Source organism: Mustela erminea, chromosome 7 (genome assembly GCF_009829155.1).
Source record: "Mustela erminea isolate mMusErm1 chromosome 7, mMusErm1.Pri, whole genome shotgun sequence".
NCBI classification, from domain to species: Eukaryota; Metazoa; Chordata; class Mammalia; order Carnivora; family Mustelidae; genus Mustela; species Mustela erminea.
The window spans coordinates 42877828-42895979 of record NC_045620.1 but is presented as its reverse complement, the minus strand read 5'-3'; the positions used below and the strand labels follow the sequence as shown (position 1 = coordinate 42895979).

The window sequence follows — 18152 nt, the reverse complement described above, 5'->3', positions numbered from 1 at the left end:
ACAGATATGTTTGCTGGTATGTACTTTCACCTATTTGCCTATAACAAATAAACCAAACTTTGTGGCTCTGCCTCCCTTGATCTACGCTCTTACATGGTGACTGGAACTTTGCTACAGCGCCCATAGTGTGTGACAAACACTGACTGATTCATACCAGTAGCTGTAATTTCATTGGACAAGAAGTCAGAATATACAAAAGAATAAGGAATGAATTGAGAAGAATGGTAAAGAAGGTAAGGAAAAGCATAGTGATCAATATTTATCAGGTCCTGGCCATGTCCACAACAGGGGACTAGCAGTGTCTTTAAAATGAGGACAGACACATGGGCTCTTCCTAATTCAGAGGCTGGGAGAATGCAGTGTATGGACACACACGAAAGTGTTTTGAAGTCAAGCACTAAATGCAGTGTTTTCAGTTGTGTGGCTGCAGAAGAGCTTGGGTCAGGGAGGTACTTGAGGAGAAGGGGAGTGAGGGACATGAGACAAGGCAAGGAAAGGGGCTGAGTGGTCTGAATAAAGTCCAGCTTCAACTTGATCCATGAGGAGCTCTAAATGTGACTTGCACCATGAAGTTGTCCCAGTTGATGCAAGAAAAGGAGAGATGTAACCTCTAGAGCAAGGCAGTACCCACCTGTATAGGCATCTGGCCAGCTCTGAGGTGTTAGCAGCTGAGAGGGATAACGCTAAACAGTTTGGGGAACCGGGTGGGCACCAAGAGCATCTTCAACTGTAAATCAGGTTTTATTGGACACGCAGTCTATCAGGTAGAAGTGCAATCATTATCCCCAGGTTTAATATGTTTTTTTCTTAGCCTGCGTGTTCTGTTCAGGCAGTAGCAGGTGGTGCCCTGTCGTGGGAAAGGCAGCCACATGAGGGTGGGGCAGGATGCCAGGCTGTGGAATCCATCCAGGTGGATACAGAATTCCAGGTCTGGACTGTGATCATCTCTTCTAATTTTATAGACCTTCATTTTACCTGTTTGACTTTCACAGCATCCCTTTGAGGTAGGCCATGATATTTTCACTTTACAAGTGAAAAAACTGAAGTACAGAGAAATTTAACCAGCTTTGTCCAAGGTCCCTAAGCTAATAAGTGATAGAGCCAAGATTTGAACTCTGTAGCCTGAGCTTTCCCATCTTGCCACCCAAATTCTAGGACACAGAGGGGTTTGAAGCAGGGGAGCACCATCACTTATAAATTGTAGAAGTCTGACTGGGGCAGCCATGTAGAATATGTACTATCAGGAACCAGTTGGGAATCCCTTGCAGGGATCTTGGTGTTTGAAGAAGGGGCTGTGGCCATAATGACAGAAAGGAGGAGCCAGGCTGAGGAGCCATTTAAGAGACAGAACAGACAAAACATCACAGTGAGGGGATGTCCAGTTCTGGGTTGGCTATATGTGTAGCTAGAGCGGTCATTAATGAAGAGCAGAACAGGTTAGCGGAGAGAGAGCATTATCAATCACAGTGTCTATATTTTTTCTGTCGCCCAGAATCTTTACCTCAGCAAGGCGGTGGATTTCAGCAACCACTTTCTGAGCAGTGTCACCGAGGGTGGTGATGGGCCATTTGGCAGCAGGTCCAGCTTGGGTGAGTGGTACCTTTCTAGTAATTTTAAACAGTCAACCAGGAACAAACTGACCTGGCAAGGAGGGCAGGGAATTGCTTAAAATTTGCCAGTTCAACCACACATTTTCCTTTAGTGTTCCAGCCATTTTATTCTTTTGGCTTCTCTGAAGTTAGGAGTGAGATTTTTGAAATCTTTCACAGGGCTTGGGGAGATAATTTGTGTGTGAGGTAAGTTAAAAAACTGTAGTCTCCTTTTCTCCCCTCCTTCCCATTCATCCTCTGGTCCTGGCCTGAGATGAGTGGCTCCAGGAGTCCTTCTTGTGAGGTTCAATAAAACAGATATTTCTATACAAGCCGTTTTATACTTCTGACCTCTTGAGGGGCGTGATAGCAGCATAGATCTTTATATGTGGGGAATGGTGGGGGGTATCGTTTTAGTCCTTGACTCTGTCATTTCAGTGAGTGACTACAGCCAGAGTACCTCAGATACCACTGAAAAAGTCAAGAGGACAAAGAATTTCAAGACCAAAATATTTCAAGAAAAGAAGCTGCTCACAGTATGTATACTCCTTTGTCCTTATAGTTGTCTTCTTAGGCCTGTCTATTGAATGTTTCACTTTGAGATATTTTATTTTATTTCATTTTATCTTATTTATTTTAGTCGATTCCATTCCATTCTATTTATTTTTTAAAGTAGGCTCCACACCCAACATGGGGCTTGAACTCATGGGCCTGTGATCAGGAGTTGCATGCTCTACTGACTGAGGAGCCAGATGGCCCTACTTTGAGATTTTTTTACATTGAAGAATACCTTTAATTTTCTGTTCCTTTTTAGAAGTGTATTTTTATTTTGTGGGATCCTTTAAAGTATGTCAATATTATTAATTAGAATTATTTTAAAGTTCTTATTAGTTTCTGGAATCACCTCTGTTTCCTCTGCGGTCAGTTCTCTGTCCATCTTTCTCCATCTTATTTTTGGTTGGTCTCAAATATGTGATGATCCTTGGTTGCTAGGTCACATTGACAAGTGAAGGGCCAGTTTGAGTAGCACCAGTGCCTGCCATGGGTGTGTGGCATGAATGTTTCGGTCTCTGTGAGGGTGGATGGGCATGCTGTGGGGCAGGCCTCCCGAAGGGTGTTTGGGCAGAAGGCAGGAAAAAGCATTGGGATCCCTTAAGCTGCCTTTCCTCTGGAAGTAAGGATGGTGCTGTGAAGGGCTCTAGCACATTTCATTCCTGGATGGAACTACCTTTCCTTCCTTAACTCTACTTCCCTGTGTCTGTCACAGAGATCTGGGCTCTGCCCTTCTTGGGCCCAGTATTCCCAGTAGAAGACTTTGTTAGGCAAATCATGAAGTCTCTGGAAAAAAGTTACCAGTCTTTAAGCAGAGAGCACAGGGGAGAGAGAGGAAGGCACCACTCATCTCAGCCACTCAAAGCAAAGCCCTTCCATAGAATCCAACCTGCACCCAACATCAGCCCTCATTGTTGATTAACTCAGCTTCTGCAGGGCTGCCTGGAGGGAACAGACTCTATCTCTGGTATCTTCAGCTTGTTTTTCTTTGCTTTGTTTTCCATCTCAGCCAAATTCCAGCTACTTCCAATCTTTGGAATTCCTCACAATTCCTGATCCACTGATGGCACCCTTCCAGAGCTTCCCATGGCTGTTAGAGTTTTGTTTTTCCAAAATATAGACCATGAACACTTTTAAGTGGAGCTTTGGAGAAAGAGACCGTGGATGCCCTTGTTCAGTCCCCCACCTTGCCTTTCAGTGGGTCCTCTTTGGCTGCAGTAAGGGAAGACAGATGTGTTAGCAACAAGCTCAAAGCCTAGGTCTCCGGGAGATGGGGATGGACACATGTGGTTCTTCCCTACATTTCCATGAAGCCAGGCCCTCGGGGCACCCTCAGGGGTGTATACACCGGCATCTAGATTGTATCATGATTTCTCCAGAGGTTGGTGACTTCTCACCTCATCTTATTTTCCCCACCACATGCTTTGCATGTCTTAAACACCAATAAATTGGGGAAGAAGACCTTAGAATTATATTAACCTGTATTGTATATGATTCCTTGCACTCCTGGCCTTCTCCCAGTTTAAAATACTGTCAGTGAGCAAAAGAGAAGTATAAAGTTGTATAAACTTTAATAGTTTTGGAGACTACCCCCACTTACTCTGTATGTGACCCGAATCCCCCATTGCTATATGCCTTTATTTTTTCATTTGTATTTAAGGGATAAGTATCAGACAAATAATAACAGTGTCCAGTGGTTCACTCATTCGGTGGTTATTCAGAGCACACATATACCAGGCACAGCTCTCAGTGGTGAAAATAAATCATGAACAAAAGCTGTAAAAGTTTCAGACCTCTTGAGGGTAACATTCTAGTACATTCTAGTAGAAGTTTCCATAAGGAATGGAATTCAGTAAGAACAAGTGCCCCCCAAGACTCCCTAGGTGTTCACTTATTAGAATACCTTGTACCATTGTGTAACTAGCCTAGAGTAGGGGGCAGAAGGGACACAACCTGAACCTGGGATCTTCTTCTGGAAGGCTTAGAGGCCTTGACCAATGTCCTCATCCTAATTGCTCCTCAGAGAGCCAGGAGAGGGTAGATATATGATTTCTACTTTGTAGACAGGAAAATGAGAGTCCCGGGACCACCCCAAGTCGCCCTCAGATCCAGTGGTGGAAACCTACTGAAAGTAATGTCTCCAGCCTTCTAGATGGCCTCTTCAGCCTTGTAACAACCAGCACCTGCAATCCTTTATATATAAAGAAAAATAAAGGGGAATTCCATTACATTTTGAAAATACAGCATATAATAAATTCTTCGGATTTCTGATGTTAGGTGAGACCTTCCCCCCAACCACCACCAAATAAGAGTCGACTTTATGAGTTCACTCATGCCTCAGCTGAGCACATTTTCTGAATAGTCATACTTAGGCTGATTCAGAACATTTTATAAAAACATGCAGAGGAAATATTAGGATTCATCTGGTTGCTTTTCCTAAGAATATTTATTTCCTTTGTAATTAAACTAGTGGTGGAGAGGTTTCTCATTGCATCCCTGTCCTTAGTAAACATTAAAAAATGCCAATTTGGCATCCTTCCTTGAGACTATGTTTCAGAGGACAGCAAGATTTTCTTTCTTCTTTTTTTTATTAAACATTTTTTTAAAGATTTTAAGTACTTATATTTGACAGAGAGAGGCGGCGAGAGAGGGAATACAAGCAGGAGGAGGGCAGAGGGAGAAGCAGGCTTCCTCCTGAGCAGGGAGCCCGATGTGGGGCTCGATCCGTGGACCCTGGGATCATGACTTGAGCCGAAGGCAGACGCTCAACGACTGAGCCACCCAGCCAGATTTTCATTAGCTAGGTTTATTTGTGCTGCTGGTGTCAGAGACGACACACACACACATGAGCACACACACATGAGCACATGCACGCACACGCTCACACTCACCTGATCCTGGAGCTCAGAACTTAACCTTGGAGAAGAAGTGTTTGCCCACAGGTTGAGCTGGGGCAAGGGGGACCGTACTGTTTTGTGACGGTGAAAACGACCTTGTGTAACCCTGCAGCCTGAAAACCGTCTCCTGCTGAAGGAAGTTGGACCGACAGGGGAAGGGAGAGTCTCTGTGGTTGAACAGCTACTCGAGGAGGTCAGTCCAACTCAAAGACCAAGTCTCTCTGAGGATTTTAGCTTCATGTTTCACCGCTGTCTCTTTTGGATGCAAGTCTTGTTTGGTATTGTGAGAACCACGGGCCACTTTATTTAAAATCACCTGGAAGTGGACTAAACAGCCAGTCAGGAACTTTTTCATTAATTATTATTGATTACTAGTTTTTTATAGCAAAGAAGAACGTCATATGAGCCCAAATGCTGTGCATAAAGGTAGACCGAATCCCTGGTCTGAGTCCCCATGTGACCTTCATGTTTCCTAAAGAAGCGAGGTTCGGGGGTACCTCCCCCTCCTGATTGGGGGGGAACAGAAGTTTTATCGCCCAAGTTAAGGCAGTTAGATCTTGGGTGCCCTGATTCTCTTCTCTTCTGATTTAAAGCAGTTTGGTTCCTCCAAGCATGTGTGTTATACTTCGCAGGATGGCAGCTGGATGCTGCCGAGAGCGGGGTTTTGTGGCCAGTCTGTCCTTTTCCTTATGCCTCAGGGAGCAGATCCCAACTGCAGGGATGGCGAAGAGCAACCCGTGATAACCAAGGCCGTTGTGAACAAGCACCATGAAGTGATTCCAGTCCTTGTGCAGAGAGGAGCAGACACGGAGCAGCGCTGGGGCCCGTAAGTAAGACGCAGTCACAGGAGAGTCCTGGTGCGTGTGGCGGTCAGCAGCTACCCCGGGGCCCTGCCTGAGCAGCGTCCATCCACATGCGTGCCCTGCTCTGCTGGAACCCCTTGGGATCCATCTTAACCCATCTGGGCCTTAAGCAGTGGCTTAACTGCCTCTCTCTTCCAAATCTGGGCAAAATAAAAGCTTTTAATTGGACTGTTGGATTGCCAAATTTTTTGTAGCTTCTATAAATGATGATACATTTTGCTAGCTCGCAAGTTTACACTGAGGGGGCCGGCAAATCCTTCATCCTTGGGATGTTAAGCAACATTATTTTCATCATGATCTGAACTGTTGAGATCGCTCGGAGGAGAGTGGGCCTAGGGTAGTCCCTATAGAAACATAACCATGAAGTTACTACACAAAGGAAACTTCATCCGAGTTCACTATGTGATTTGTGCATTGGTTTCCCCAGCTGGGAAGCGGGACAGACAAACACCAAGTCCTATTGGACCTTTTGTCACTTCCCTAGTCTTGAGCCCGCCCTACTTCTTGGCCTCTCCCAGCCTTGGGATTCTGTTGTTCTCTCCAATTACTTTGGAAACATGGGGTGTTTCCTCCAGGGTTTTTATTCAAAATACATGCCCGTTAATTTTTCTGTGCATGCTTTTATGTTTTGGCCCAATAAAACAGCTATGGGAGATAGACACAACCCCCTTTTTAGTTTATTTTAGAGCAGAACATTTGACACATTTGGTGGATGTATTTGGTGGCTGGAATTTACTTGCTCACCTTTTCCTAGGGTTCGCATTCTTCTTACTCTGTCAGCTTCTTCTTTTATCCCACACTTGGGTTATCATTATTCATAAAAATAATGCCACCTTGTTTGGCACTGAGGTGTACTTTGTATTTGTACAATTCAGACAAACTTTTCTTAGGGCGCTTATGTATAATGCCCGTGGTTGATACAAAATCTCTTGAACAGATTTTTAACTGATGCTTACATAGGATGAGTCCCAGCCTTATGAGAAGTCCAGCTGAGAGGAAGAAACTGCTCTGGACATGGAACAGAGTTCCCGTTTTTCCTTGGGGTTCCTCAGTGCCCTTTCTTACTTCCTTACCATTCTATAAATTGACATTTACCTACACGTGATCTAACCCTACGGTTGTACCATGTGTCTAAACGGCAGGTAATAGCCCGTTGCCACTCCCACTGTGTTAGCCTGGTTAGCGGAATCTAGCTCACGTGGAGGGGGAGGGAGGAAAGCCAGGCCAGAGCTCTCCCTCAGAGTAGCGCGCAGAGATTCTTCTTCTACTTTAGTTTTTGCCACTAGAAGATAGCAGATTTTTCCACCGAGAGCCGGCTCTGCTAATTCTGCTTTATATTTGTTAGTTTGAAGTGTTTGGACCTGGGTCTGCCTGGCCTTTATCCCTTGGCTAGACCTCTGTAGGTCCAGTAACATGACCTCAAGCCTCCACCCATCCTACTGCTCTTAAGGTGCAATTTATCCAGAGATCTGGCTTTCCTATAAAAGAGGTTCAGTGAATTGTTCCTTAGCGATCAAAGATTAAACAACTCTTCCTCCCCCAACTCCCAGCTTGTTTGACTAGTAGAGAGAAGCAGCCTAGGCGGTCTCTACACCAGGTGACTTCTGTTCAGTGGCTTGGCAGGTAGCAGAAAGCCCTCCCAGTGTTTCTGTTTCCAGTGTTTTTCTCTTTCCTACCAGAATACACTCATATCCAACCCAAGGAGATGGCTAAGGAGAGGTGCACATCCTCCATCAAAGCTGATTCCTTGGGGCGCCTGGGTGGCTCAGTTTTTAAGTGTCTGCCTTCAGCTCAGGTCCTGATCCCAGGGTCCTGGGATTGAGCCTCGAATCGGGCTCCCAGCTTGGCGGAAAGCCTGCTTCTCCCTCTCCCACTCCCCCTGCTTGTGTTCCCTCTCTCGCTTTGTCTCTGTCAGATAAATAAAATCTTTAAAAAAGAAAAAAGCTGATTCCTCTTAATAGCAGATTTCAGGAACACAGATTCAAGGTCTCGTGAGGGAAGGGGCAAAGAGAAACACCATTTGCCTTTGGACAACAGTTAACACCCCTTCACTGGCAATTTCAGATGTTCTGCCCTAGTAGCTGGGAGGGGCACATGTAAACATTAGTCTGCTTCTTAGAGGTTCAACTGTGGAGAGTTATTCTATTAGGTAATTCTTGATTTACAAAGAGAGAAGGTACCTTCATCCACCATGATACTTAGATTTGAGTAAACCGTTTGAGTAGTTTGTGCATTCATAGTAGAGTTTCTTTAAAATACAAAGTCACAGAATACCATGGTTGTACCTGCTGTACCAAACATGTTCTAGAAGGTCTGGTGATACAACACCAAGCTGCTCGGAGCAACAGATTCACAAGTATCACCTCTGCTCTGAACAGAAGAAGGTGTCCCCTCTAGTGTCCTTGCCTTGTTCGAGTCATATCATTTGATGACCAGTGTACAAAGTTAGAGTCGGCAGTCACAATTCATTACTTCCCCAGACTGAACTGTGGTTACACAGAAAAGCCAGCCATGGTTCCCCGCCCCCATCCCCCCACCCCCCACCCAGCTGGGAAATAGAACATGCGCTGGGCTCTCAGTTTTGGGGGCGTTATGAAGGAGGATCACGTGTCCACTCAGGAGGTGTGGCAAGCCCGTGAATACGTGTAAGTTCCAGTGGTAGATGCCTAAGCAAGACCCAGGGAATGTGAGGGCTGAAGTAACAAGCAGTTGTGCTACCAGGGAGAAAGGAAAGACGAAAGGTAAGGAAGGGTTGGTGTCATTAGCATGACTCTGTCAGCGTGCTCACGGTATCCTGCATTACAACTACTTTAGCAGGATGATTTTCTTCCCCCAAAACAGGCTCCAAAACACAGCTCTTCATGAAGCTACTCTGCTTGGCCTGGCAGGAAGGGAGTGCGTCGCTGCTTTACTGCGGTATGCTCTCGGCCTCTGGGGGAGACTTCTGAGGGCCCCCTGCTGACCTGTGATGATTTCAGAAGGCCCTAGTTCCAGAGCAGTTAACCCTGTGAATAGGGGCTACCATCCCACCATGGATCTCCAGCACTGAAGGCTCTGAAAAGCACAATGAAAATGTTGTCCCCCCATCAAACATACTTGGTTGTGGGACTTCGATGCAATGGGAGCCAGTGGGCAGGATTGGCAATTGAATGTGTTGAAATCACAGAGCCCTTCCAAAGATCTCAGGGTAGAGTTGCCTTGGGGCCTTTTGGGGACGCGTTTAGCAAGGTGGGGCCAGGAGGCTCCCGGACTGGCCTCTGTGTCAGGGATGAGCCAGGTCTCCAGGTTCAAGTGCCTGAGTCCTTCTATTCATGCCCATTCCCTTGGCAGGTGCAATGCAAGCATCCAAAAGAAGAACATGAATGGCCAGACGCCATATGACCTGGCTCTGCAGGCTGGGGATGATGTCATCACCTCGCTCTTTGCTGCTAAGCTCAGCCTGGACGACTCATAGACCCCAAGGGCCTGCAGAGGACCTAATTGCAAGAAACCATCCAGTTCTGGCTGTTCTTTGTTTCTTTCTGAGATGTGGATTGGCAGTTTGAGAATTGAGATGGAAAGGAACTCATAAGACTTTTTTATTTTTTTAATACAACACTGTAAGCCACCATGCAGGCATTTCCCAATATGCTGTCGATGGTGACGAACTTAATGTATGTCTTTTTTTTTTTTTTTAAGGGTTTGTTGCTGCTTATTTTAGAATTTTCTTTTAAATTTATTTTTCAGGAGGTGTCTAGGTGGCACAGTCAGTTGAGTGGCTGACTCTTGGTTTTGGCTTAGGTTGTGATCTCAGGGTTCTGAGATCGAGCCCCACGTTGGGCTCCACGCTCAGCACAGAGTCTGCTCAAAAAATTCTCTCTCTTCCTCTGCCCTCTCCCCACACTTGTGCAAGTACACGCGCACTCTCTCTCTCAAATAAATAAATCCTTAAAAATTTTTTAAAAATTTATTTTTCAGTAGATAATAATTGCACATGGTTCGAAGCTAAAAAGTATGAAGTGCTATGTAGTAAAAACTCTGCCATCCCTGTCCCACAGCCACCCACATCCCCTCGTCAGAGACACCACTGATACCAGTGTCATCTGTGTCTTTCCATATATAGCACAGGATTATATAAGCACGTGTATATAATATATGCATCTGTACAGAGAGGGTATACATAAAATACAAATATAGATAACAGATACAGTCCTTGCCCTCTTTAAGACAAGTACTAGCGAACCACACACTCTTCCGATGTGTTGCATCTTGTTCTCTTCCTTAATATATCTCGTAGGTGGTTCCAACTTAGTACATAAAGATTAAGTTTATTTTAAAAAATGTTGTTTCTGATGTTGAGCTCATCAATATTCCTATTGTTACCGTTTGTTCTTTGGTTGGCAAACAAGCCCTGAATCAGCCATCTGCAGGAATGTGTAATTTTGACTTATGTCTTTTTTCAGATTGTTATTTCAGTCCTCGGGTGATAACGCTGAAAACGTGGTGTCCCTAAATAGTTTCTGTTAAAGCGTGTTGATGGAATATTTATTAATTCTGAATGATTAATTCGGCACAATAAATACCCGACTTCTTTGAGTAGACTGCTGTCATCGCTACCTGCACACCTTTCCCGAGTGGGCGACTGTCTGTGGGAGGACAGGAGCAGGGGTGCTGAAAGCCAAGCCCCCACGCGGGGTTGGGTGGCACTGGCCGGCTCCTGTCACACTTGGCCATCTGTGTTGGGCTGCTGCAAGGTAACCGGGGTCCCGAGAGACCCACGGAGTGGGTCAGGGGCAGTTTGCATTGTATCAGCTCAGCTGGTACAATGTGACCTGTCCCAGACTTCCCTGCCTTTATGGCTCCGTGCGGGATTGGCCGCAGCTTCTAGCTTCCCAAGATGGAAGTGAAGCTGCGGTCCTCACGCTAGGAAGGTGGGTGAGGGCCCCAGATGCTCACACCCTACAGGTTCTGGATTCGACACTCAGGGAAGTGGGTATGGAGTTCAAGACCATTTTACCCAGAACTTAGGGAACAGGGGAGACCCCATGGACCCATGGGTTCCAGAAACTTTCCTCTTGGAGCTCTCAAGTGTAACTTTCGTGCCCTGAGTGCAGGAAGCCCATCTCCACTGTTTCTTGGGTTTCCAGGAGAAACCAAGAGGCAAGGCATGCACTTGACATCTCCTGCCAGGGATCCACCCTTTTGCCCCCTGCCAGCACAAATCACCTTTGAGTTTCCAGCAAACCTCATTTACAGAGTGAGCAGGTGGCTCGAGATGCGAGAGCACAGGTTCAGGTCCAGGAGCTCTGCTGAAATCCTGCAGGGTTATGTAAAGCATTACATAAACATTGAACTACATATTTTCAGGAAAATAAAGTTACACACATGTTTCAGGCAAGGCCTGTCTGATTTCAAAATTCATGTTATTTCTTGTCCGTCGTGAAGTTTTATTTTTCCTTTCCCCAGGACCCTGTATCAGGGCTTGAAATGGGAGCAGAACCACCATAGTGATAACGAGTAAGGGGCAATGAAAAGGACTGGACTGCATGAGTGACTGAGGCTGGTCGCAGGCCAGGAGCCGCTGTAGCTCAGCAGGGCCTCAGTGGGGAAGGAAAGGAGGGTGCCGAGTGCGATGAGTGAGGACAACGTGGAACCCGTGGGCCCAGCCTCCCTCCGTCCGCATGGTCACAGGTGACCCGCAGGAGATGCGACCGCCCCTCAGCATGTAACTTGTTCCAAGCATCGCAGGCTGGGCTCTCCAGAAGCAGACTGAGACAGCTGGGGATGGCAGATAGAGGAGGACGCGGATGTGTGGGGGATCAGCCCTTGGGGAAGGAAGAAGAGGGAGGACCTGCAGGAGTTGCCACCCCAGATGCAGCCCCCACAAAGCTGCAGCAAGCCCCAGGGCAGGGTGCTGGAGAGGAGGATTGCCCATCATCTCGCGGTGCCCGGACAGCTGTAGCTCAATCACTGGGTGGCTGCTCCCCCAGGACAGCTGTGACTTCAAGCCGGGCAGCTCTCTGGGGCAGCCCCTGAAGTTGCTAATGACTGGAGGCAGTCTGCTGCCCTGTCTGTTGCCTCCATTCCCCACCCCCGGCAGGGCACACAGAGAATGCGCCCTGTGGGTACCGCCGAGTGCACGGCGTGGGTCCCTGACCCTGGCTGCCTGACGGAGGAGGTCTGGTGGGAACTGCCTCCACTCACCAGCCAGCCAGCCCTGGAATGCCAGGGAGGGTGGCAGTGACACTGACCTCAGAGCGCCCACCTGCCCGCTCTGGGTGCCGGGTAGTACATGGAGGGACAATTAGCAGAGCGCCCGGTGGCTGGTGACTCGGGCCACCGCAGACTCCCTGCACCGGTATTCCCCACAGACTCCTTCTGAGGCTCAGCGGCAACTCTTGGAGGAGCCGCCCTCACTTTGTGGCTTCCTTCCACATCCCCACAGGGCTCCAGTGGCTGTGGAGTTTGCCGTCTCCCCCCACCCCCCACCTTGCCCCCAACCCCAGGCCATCGGACCAGCTGGGTGAATGGATTCTCACATGTCTATTGGTCATTGAGTACCTTATAGTTTTCTTGTTGATTTGGAGAAATGAATTATATCCTCTAGAATCAGAGTATTTTCTAGGTTCTTGAGCAGCAGATTGAATAGAAATATAATGCCGGCCACATATATAAGTTTTCTAATAGCCAAACTTAGTTTCCACTGATTCCCAACTTACTACCAATCCTGGTGGGATGAAAAACTGTACGTTAGTGATTTTCAGCATCCATTAAATTAATTTTTCGCCATGACTGAGTTACACTGATAGCTTCTCTTTTTTAGATTTTATTTATTTATTTGACAGATAGAGATCACAAGCAGGCAGAGAGAGAGGAAGAAGCAGACTCCTTGCTGAGCAGAGAGCCCAATGCAGAGCTTGATCCCAGGATCTCGGGATCATGACCTGAGCCAAAGTCAGAGGCCTTAACCCACTGAGTCGCCCAGGCGCCCCTGGACTCACAGTGTTATAACCTTCTGTTTTTTTCGACTATTTTGGAGTGGTTCATGAAACACAGGAATTAAATATGTTGTGCAGGTTTATTTAGTAGAAGGCTTTCAGTATAACTCAGGGCCTCATGATTTTTAGGCATTAATCTTGGGCCTCTGTTATCAGTCAGGGCTCAGACAGAGAAGCAGGACTAACAGGAGATGTGTATCAAGAGACTCACTGCAAGAAATGGGTGTAGGTGGTTCTAGAGGCCTGCTGGGCAAGTCCCCAGTCGCAGGGCAGATGTCAGGAAGGACATGCTCCAGCACTACTGAAGCTGGTGCCCACCGGCAGAACTCCTCTATGGAGATCTCTCTCCTTCAGGGCTTTCAACCCACTGAATCAGGTAAACCCAGACCTGCTCAGACGATCTCCCTTTCTTCAAGTCAGCTAAGAACTTTAATCACAATACAAAATACCGTACCAGCAACACCTAGATAGGTTAGTGTGTGAATAACTAAGGACTGGAGCCCAGGCAAGATAACACATAAAAAAGGACCATCACAGCCTCTGTTGCAATGTCATTGATTATTGATTCTTTTTCCTACCCCTGACTTGAATAAAATCAGTAATACACACACATCACACACATGTACATTTTGTGTCCTTGTTTTTTTTTTTTTAGCCAGTTGCCTGGATTTGGGGGTCATACGGTTTTTATCCATCCTTCTTTTGTGTTTTTATTTTTTATTTTTAGTTTTATTTTTTTTTTGTCTATCCAATTTAATATTTTTATTTATTTATTTATTTATTTATTTATTTCCAGCATGACAGTATTCATTATTTTTGCACCACACCCCGTGCTCCATGCGATCCGTGCCCTCTATAATACCCACCACCTGGTACCCCAACCTCCCACCCCCGTCCCTTCAAAACCCTCAGATTGTTTTTCAGAGTCCATAGTCTCTCATGGTTCACCTCCCCTTCCAATTTCCGCCAACTCCCTTCTCCACTCTAAGTCCCCATGTCCTCCATGCTATTTGTTATGCTCCACAAATAAGTGAAACCATATGATAATTGACTCTCTCTGCTTGACTTATTTCACTCAGCATAATCTCTTCCAGTCCCGTCCATGTTGCTACAAAAGTTGAGTATTCATCCTTTCTGATGGAGGCATAATACTCTATCCCCAGGGGTACAGGTCTGTGAATCACCAGGTTTACACACTTCACAGCACTCACCAAAGCACATACCCTCCCCAATGTCCATAATCCCACCCCCTTCTCCCAAACCCCCTCCCCCCAGCAACCCTCAGTTTGTTTTGTGAGATTAAAAGTCACTTATGGTTTGTCTCCCTCCCAATCCCATCTTGTTTCATTGATTCTTCTCCTACCCACTTAAGCCCCCATGTTGCATCACCACTTCCTCATATCAGGGAGATCATATGATAGTTGTCTTTCTCTGCTTGACTTATTTCGCTAAGCATGATACGCTCTAGTTCCATCCATGTTGTCGCAAATGGCAAGATTTCATTTCTTTTGATGGCTGCATAGTATTCCATTGTGTATATATACCACATCTTCTTGATCCATTCATCTGTTGATGGACATCTAGGTTCTTTCCATAGTTTGGCTATTGTGGACATTGCTGCTATAAACATTCGGGTGCATGTGCCCCTTTGGATCACTACGTTTGTATCCTTAGGGTAAATACCCAATAGTGCAATTGCTGGGTCATAGGGCAGTTCTATTTTCAACATTTTGAGGAACCTCCATGCTGTTTTCCAGAGTGGCTGCACCAGCTTGCATTCCCACCAACAGTGTAGGAGGGTTCCCCTTTCTCCGCATCCTCGCCAGCATCTGTCATTTCCTGACTTATTGATTTTAGCCATTCTGACTGGTGTGAGGTGATATCTCATTGTGGTTTTGATTTGTATTTCCCTGATGCCGAGTGATATGGAGCACTTTTTCATGTGTCTGTTGGCCATCTGGATGTCTTCTTTGCAGAAATGTCTGTTCATGTCCTCTGCCCATTTCTTGATTGGATTATTTGTTCTTTGGGTGTTGAGTTTGCTAAGTTCTTTATAGATTCTGGACACTAGTCCTTTATCTGATATGTCATTTGCAAATATCTTCTCCCATTCTGTCAGTTGTCTTTTGATTTTGTTAACTGTTTCCTTTGCAGTGCAAAAGCTTTTGATCTTGATGAAATCCCAATAGTTCATTTTTGCCCTTGCTTCCCTTGCCTTTTGCGTTGTTCCTAGGAAGATGTTGCTGCGGTTGAGGTCAAAGAGGTTGCTGCCTGTGTTCTCCTCAAGGATTTTGATGGATTCCTTTCGCACATTGAGGTCCTTCATCCATTTTTAGTCTATTTTTGTGTGTGGTGTAAGGAAATGGTCCAATTTCATTTTTCTGCATGTGGCTGTCCAATTTTCCCAGCACCATTTATTGAAGAGGCTGTCTTTTTGCCATTGGACATTCTTTCCTGCTTTGTCGAAGATTAGTTGACCATAGAGTTGAGGGTCTATTTCTGGGCTCTCTATTCTGTTCCATTGATCTATGTGTCTGTTTTTGTGCCAGTACCATGCTGTCTTGATGACGACAGCTTTGTAATAGAGCTTGAAGTCCGGAATTGTGATGCCACCAACGTTGGCTTTCTTTTTCAATATCCCTTTGGCTATTCGAGGTCTTTTCTGGTTCCATATAAATTTTAGCATTATTTGTTCCATTTCTTTGAAAAAGATGGATGGTACTTTGATAGGAATTGCATTAAATGTGTAGATTGCTTTAGGTAGCATAGACATTTTCACAATATTTATTCTTCCAATCCAGGAGCATGGAACATTTTTCCATTTCTTTGTGTCTTCCTCAATTTCTTTCATGAGTACTTTATAGTTTTCTGAGTATAGATTCTGTGTCTCTTTGGTTAGGTTTATTCCTAGGTATCTTATGGTTTTGGGTGCAATTGTAAATGGGATTGACTCCTTAATTTCTCTTTCTTCTGTCTTGTTGTTGGTGTAGAGAAATGCAACTGATTTCTGTGCATTGATTTTATATCCTGACACTTTACTGAATTCCTGTATAAGTTCTAGCAGTTTTGGAGTGGAGTCTTTTGGGTTTTCCACATATAGTATCATATCATCTGCGAAGAGTGATAATTTGACTTCTTCTTTGCCGATTTGGATGCCTTTAATTTCCTTTTGTTGTCTGATTGCTGAGGCTAGGACCTCTAGTACTATGTTGAATAGCAGTGGTGATAATGGACATCCCTGCCGTGTTCCTGACCTTAGCGGAAAAGCTTTCAGTTTTTCTCCATTGAGAATGATATTTGCGGTGGGTTTTTCATAGATGGCTTTGATGATATTGAGGTATGTGCCCTCTATCCCTACACTTTGAAGAGTTTTGATCAGGAAGGGATGCTGTACTTTGTCAAATGCTTTTTCAGCATCTATTGAGAGTATCATATGGTTCTTGTTCTTTCTTTTATTGATGTGTTGTATCACATTGACTGATTTGCGGATGTTGAACCAACCTTGCAGCCCTGGAATAAATCCCACGTGGTCGTGGTGAATAATCTTTTTAATGTACTGTTGAATCCTATTGGCTAGTATTTTGTTGAGTATTTTCGCATCTGTGTTCATCAAGGATATCGGTCTATAGCTCTCTTTTTTGGTGGGATCCTTGTCTGGTTTTAGGATCAAGGTGATGCTGGCCTCATAAAATGAGTTTGGAAGTTTTCCTTCCATTTCTATTTTTTGGAACAGTTTCAGGAGAATAGGAATTAGTTCTTCTTTAAATGTTTGGTAGAATTCCCCCGGGAAGCCGTCTGGCCCTGGGCTTTTGTTTGTTTGGAGATTTTTAATGACTGTTTCAATCTCCTTACTGGTTATGGGTCTGTTCAGGCTTTCTATTTCTTCCTGGTTCAGTTGTGGTAGTTTATATGTTTCTAGGAATGCATCCATTTCTTCCAGATTGTCAAATTTATTGGCGTAGAGTTGCTCATAGTATGTTCTTATAATAGTTTGTATTTCTTTGGTGTTAGTTGTGATCTCTCCTCTTTCATTCATGATTTTATTTATTTGGGTCCTTTCTCTTTTCTTTTTGATAAGTCGGGCCAGGGGTTTATCAATTTTATTAATTCTTTCAAAGAACCAGCTCCTAGTTTCGTTGATTTGTTCTATTGTTTTTTTGGTTTCTATTTCATTGATTTCTGCTCTGATCTTTATGATTTCTCTTCTTCTGCTGGGCTTAGGGTTTCTTTCTTGTTCTTTCTCCAGCTCCTTTAGGTGCAGGGTTAGGTTGTGTACCTGAGACCTTTTTTCTTTCTTGAGAAAGGCTTGTACCGCTATATATTTTCCTCTCAGGACTGCCTTTGTTGTGTCCCACAGATTTTGAACCGTTGTATTTTCATTATCATTTGTTTCCATGATTTTTTTCAATTCTTCTTTAATTTCCCGGTTGACCCATTCATTCTTTAGAAGGATGCTGTTTAGTCTCCATGTATTTGGGTTCTTTCCAAACTTCCTTTTGTGGTTGAGTTCTAGCTTTAGAGCATTGTGGTCTGAAAATATGCAGGGAATGATCCCAATCTTTTGATACCGGTTGAGTCCTGATTTAGGACCGAGGATGTGATCTATTCTGGAGAATGTTCCATGTGCACTAGAGAAGAATGTGTATTCTGTTGCTTTGGGATGAAATATTCTGAATATATCTGTGATGTCCATCTGGTCCAGTGTGTCGTTTAAGGCCTTTATTTCCTTGCTGATCTTTTGCTTGGATGATCTGTCCATTTCAGTGAGGGGAGTGTTAAAGTCCCCTACTATTATTGTATTATTGTTGATGTGTTTCTTTGATTTTGTTATTAATTGGTTTATATAGTTGGCTGCTCCCACGTTGGGGGCATAGATATTTAAAATTGTTAAATCTTCTTGTTGGACAGACCCTTTGAGTATGATATAGTGTCCTTCCTCATCTCTTATTATAGTCTTTGGCTTAAAATCTAATTGATCTGATATAAGGATTGCCACTCCTGCTTTCTTCTGATGTCCATTAGCATGGTAAATTCTTTTCCACCCCCTCACTTTAAATCTGGAGGTGTCTTCGGGCTTAAAATGAGTTTCTTGGAGGCAACATATAGATGGGTTTTGTTTTTTTATCCATTCTGATACCCTGTGTCTTTTGACAGGGGCATTTAGCCCATTAACATTCAGGGTAACTATTGAGAGATATGAATTTAGTGCCATTGTATTGCCTGTAAGTTGACTGTTACTGTATATGGTCTCTGTTCCTTTCTGATCTACCACTT

General features: G+C 44.8%; 1 protein-coding gene across 11 annotated transcripts in view; it reads left to right on the top strand.

The window, feature by feature from the left end:
* DZANK1 (double zinc ribbon and ankyrin repeat domains 1) overlaps positions 1 to 9627 on the top strand; it is a 61791-nt gene extending 52164 nt beyond the window's left edge. For all 11 annotated transcript variants that reach the window (XM_032351503.1, XM_032351498.1, XM_032351504.1 and 8 more), the window contains 6 exons: positions 1493 to 1589; positions 2028 to 2125; positions 5151 to 5231; positions 5737 to 5864; positions 8743 to 8817; positions 9232 to 9627. In XM_032351503.1, coding sequence (XP_032207394.1) covers positions 1493 to 1589; positions 2028 to 2125; positions 5151 to 5231; positions 5737 to 5864; positions 8743 to 8817; positions 9232 to 9355 — 603 coding nt within the window. In that variant the 3' untranslated portion in view covers positions 9356 to 9627. The remainder of the gene's footprint in view (positions 1 to 1492; positions 1590 to 2027; positions 2126 to 5150; positions 5232 to 5736; positions 5865 to 8742; positions 8818 to 9231) is intronic.
* The last annotated feature ends 8525 nt before the right edge of the window (positions 9628 to 18152 follow it).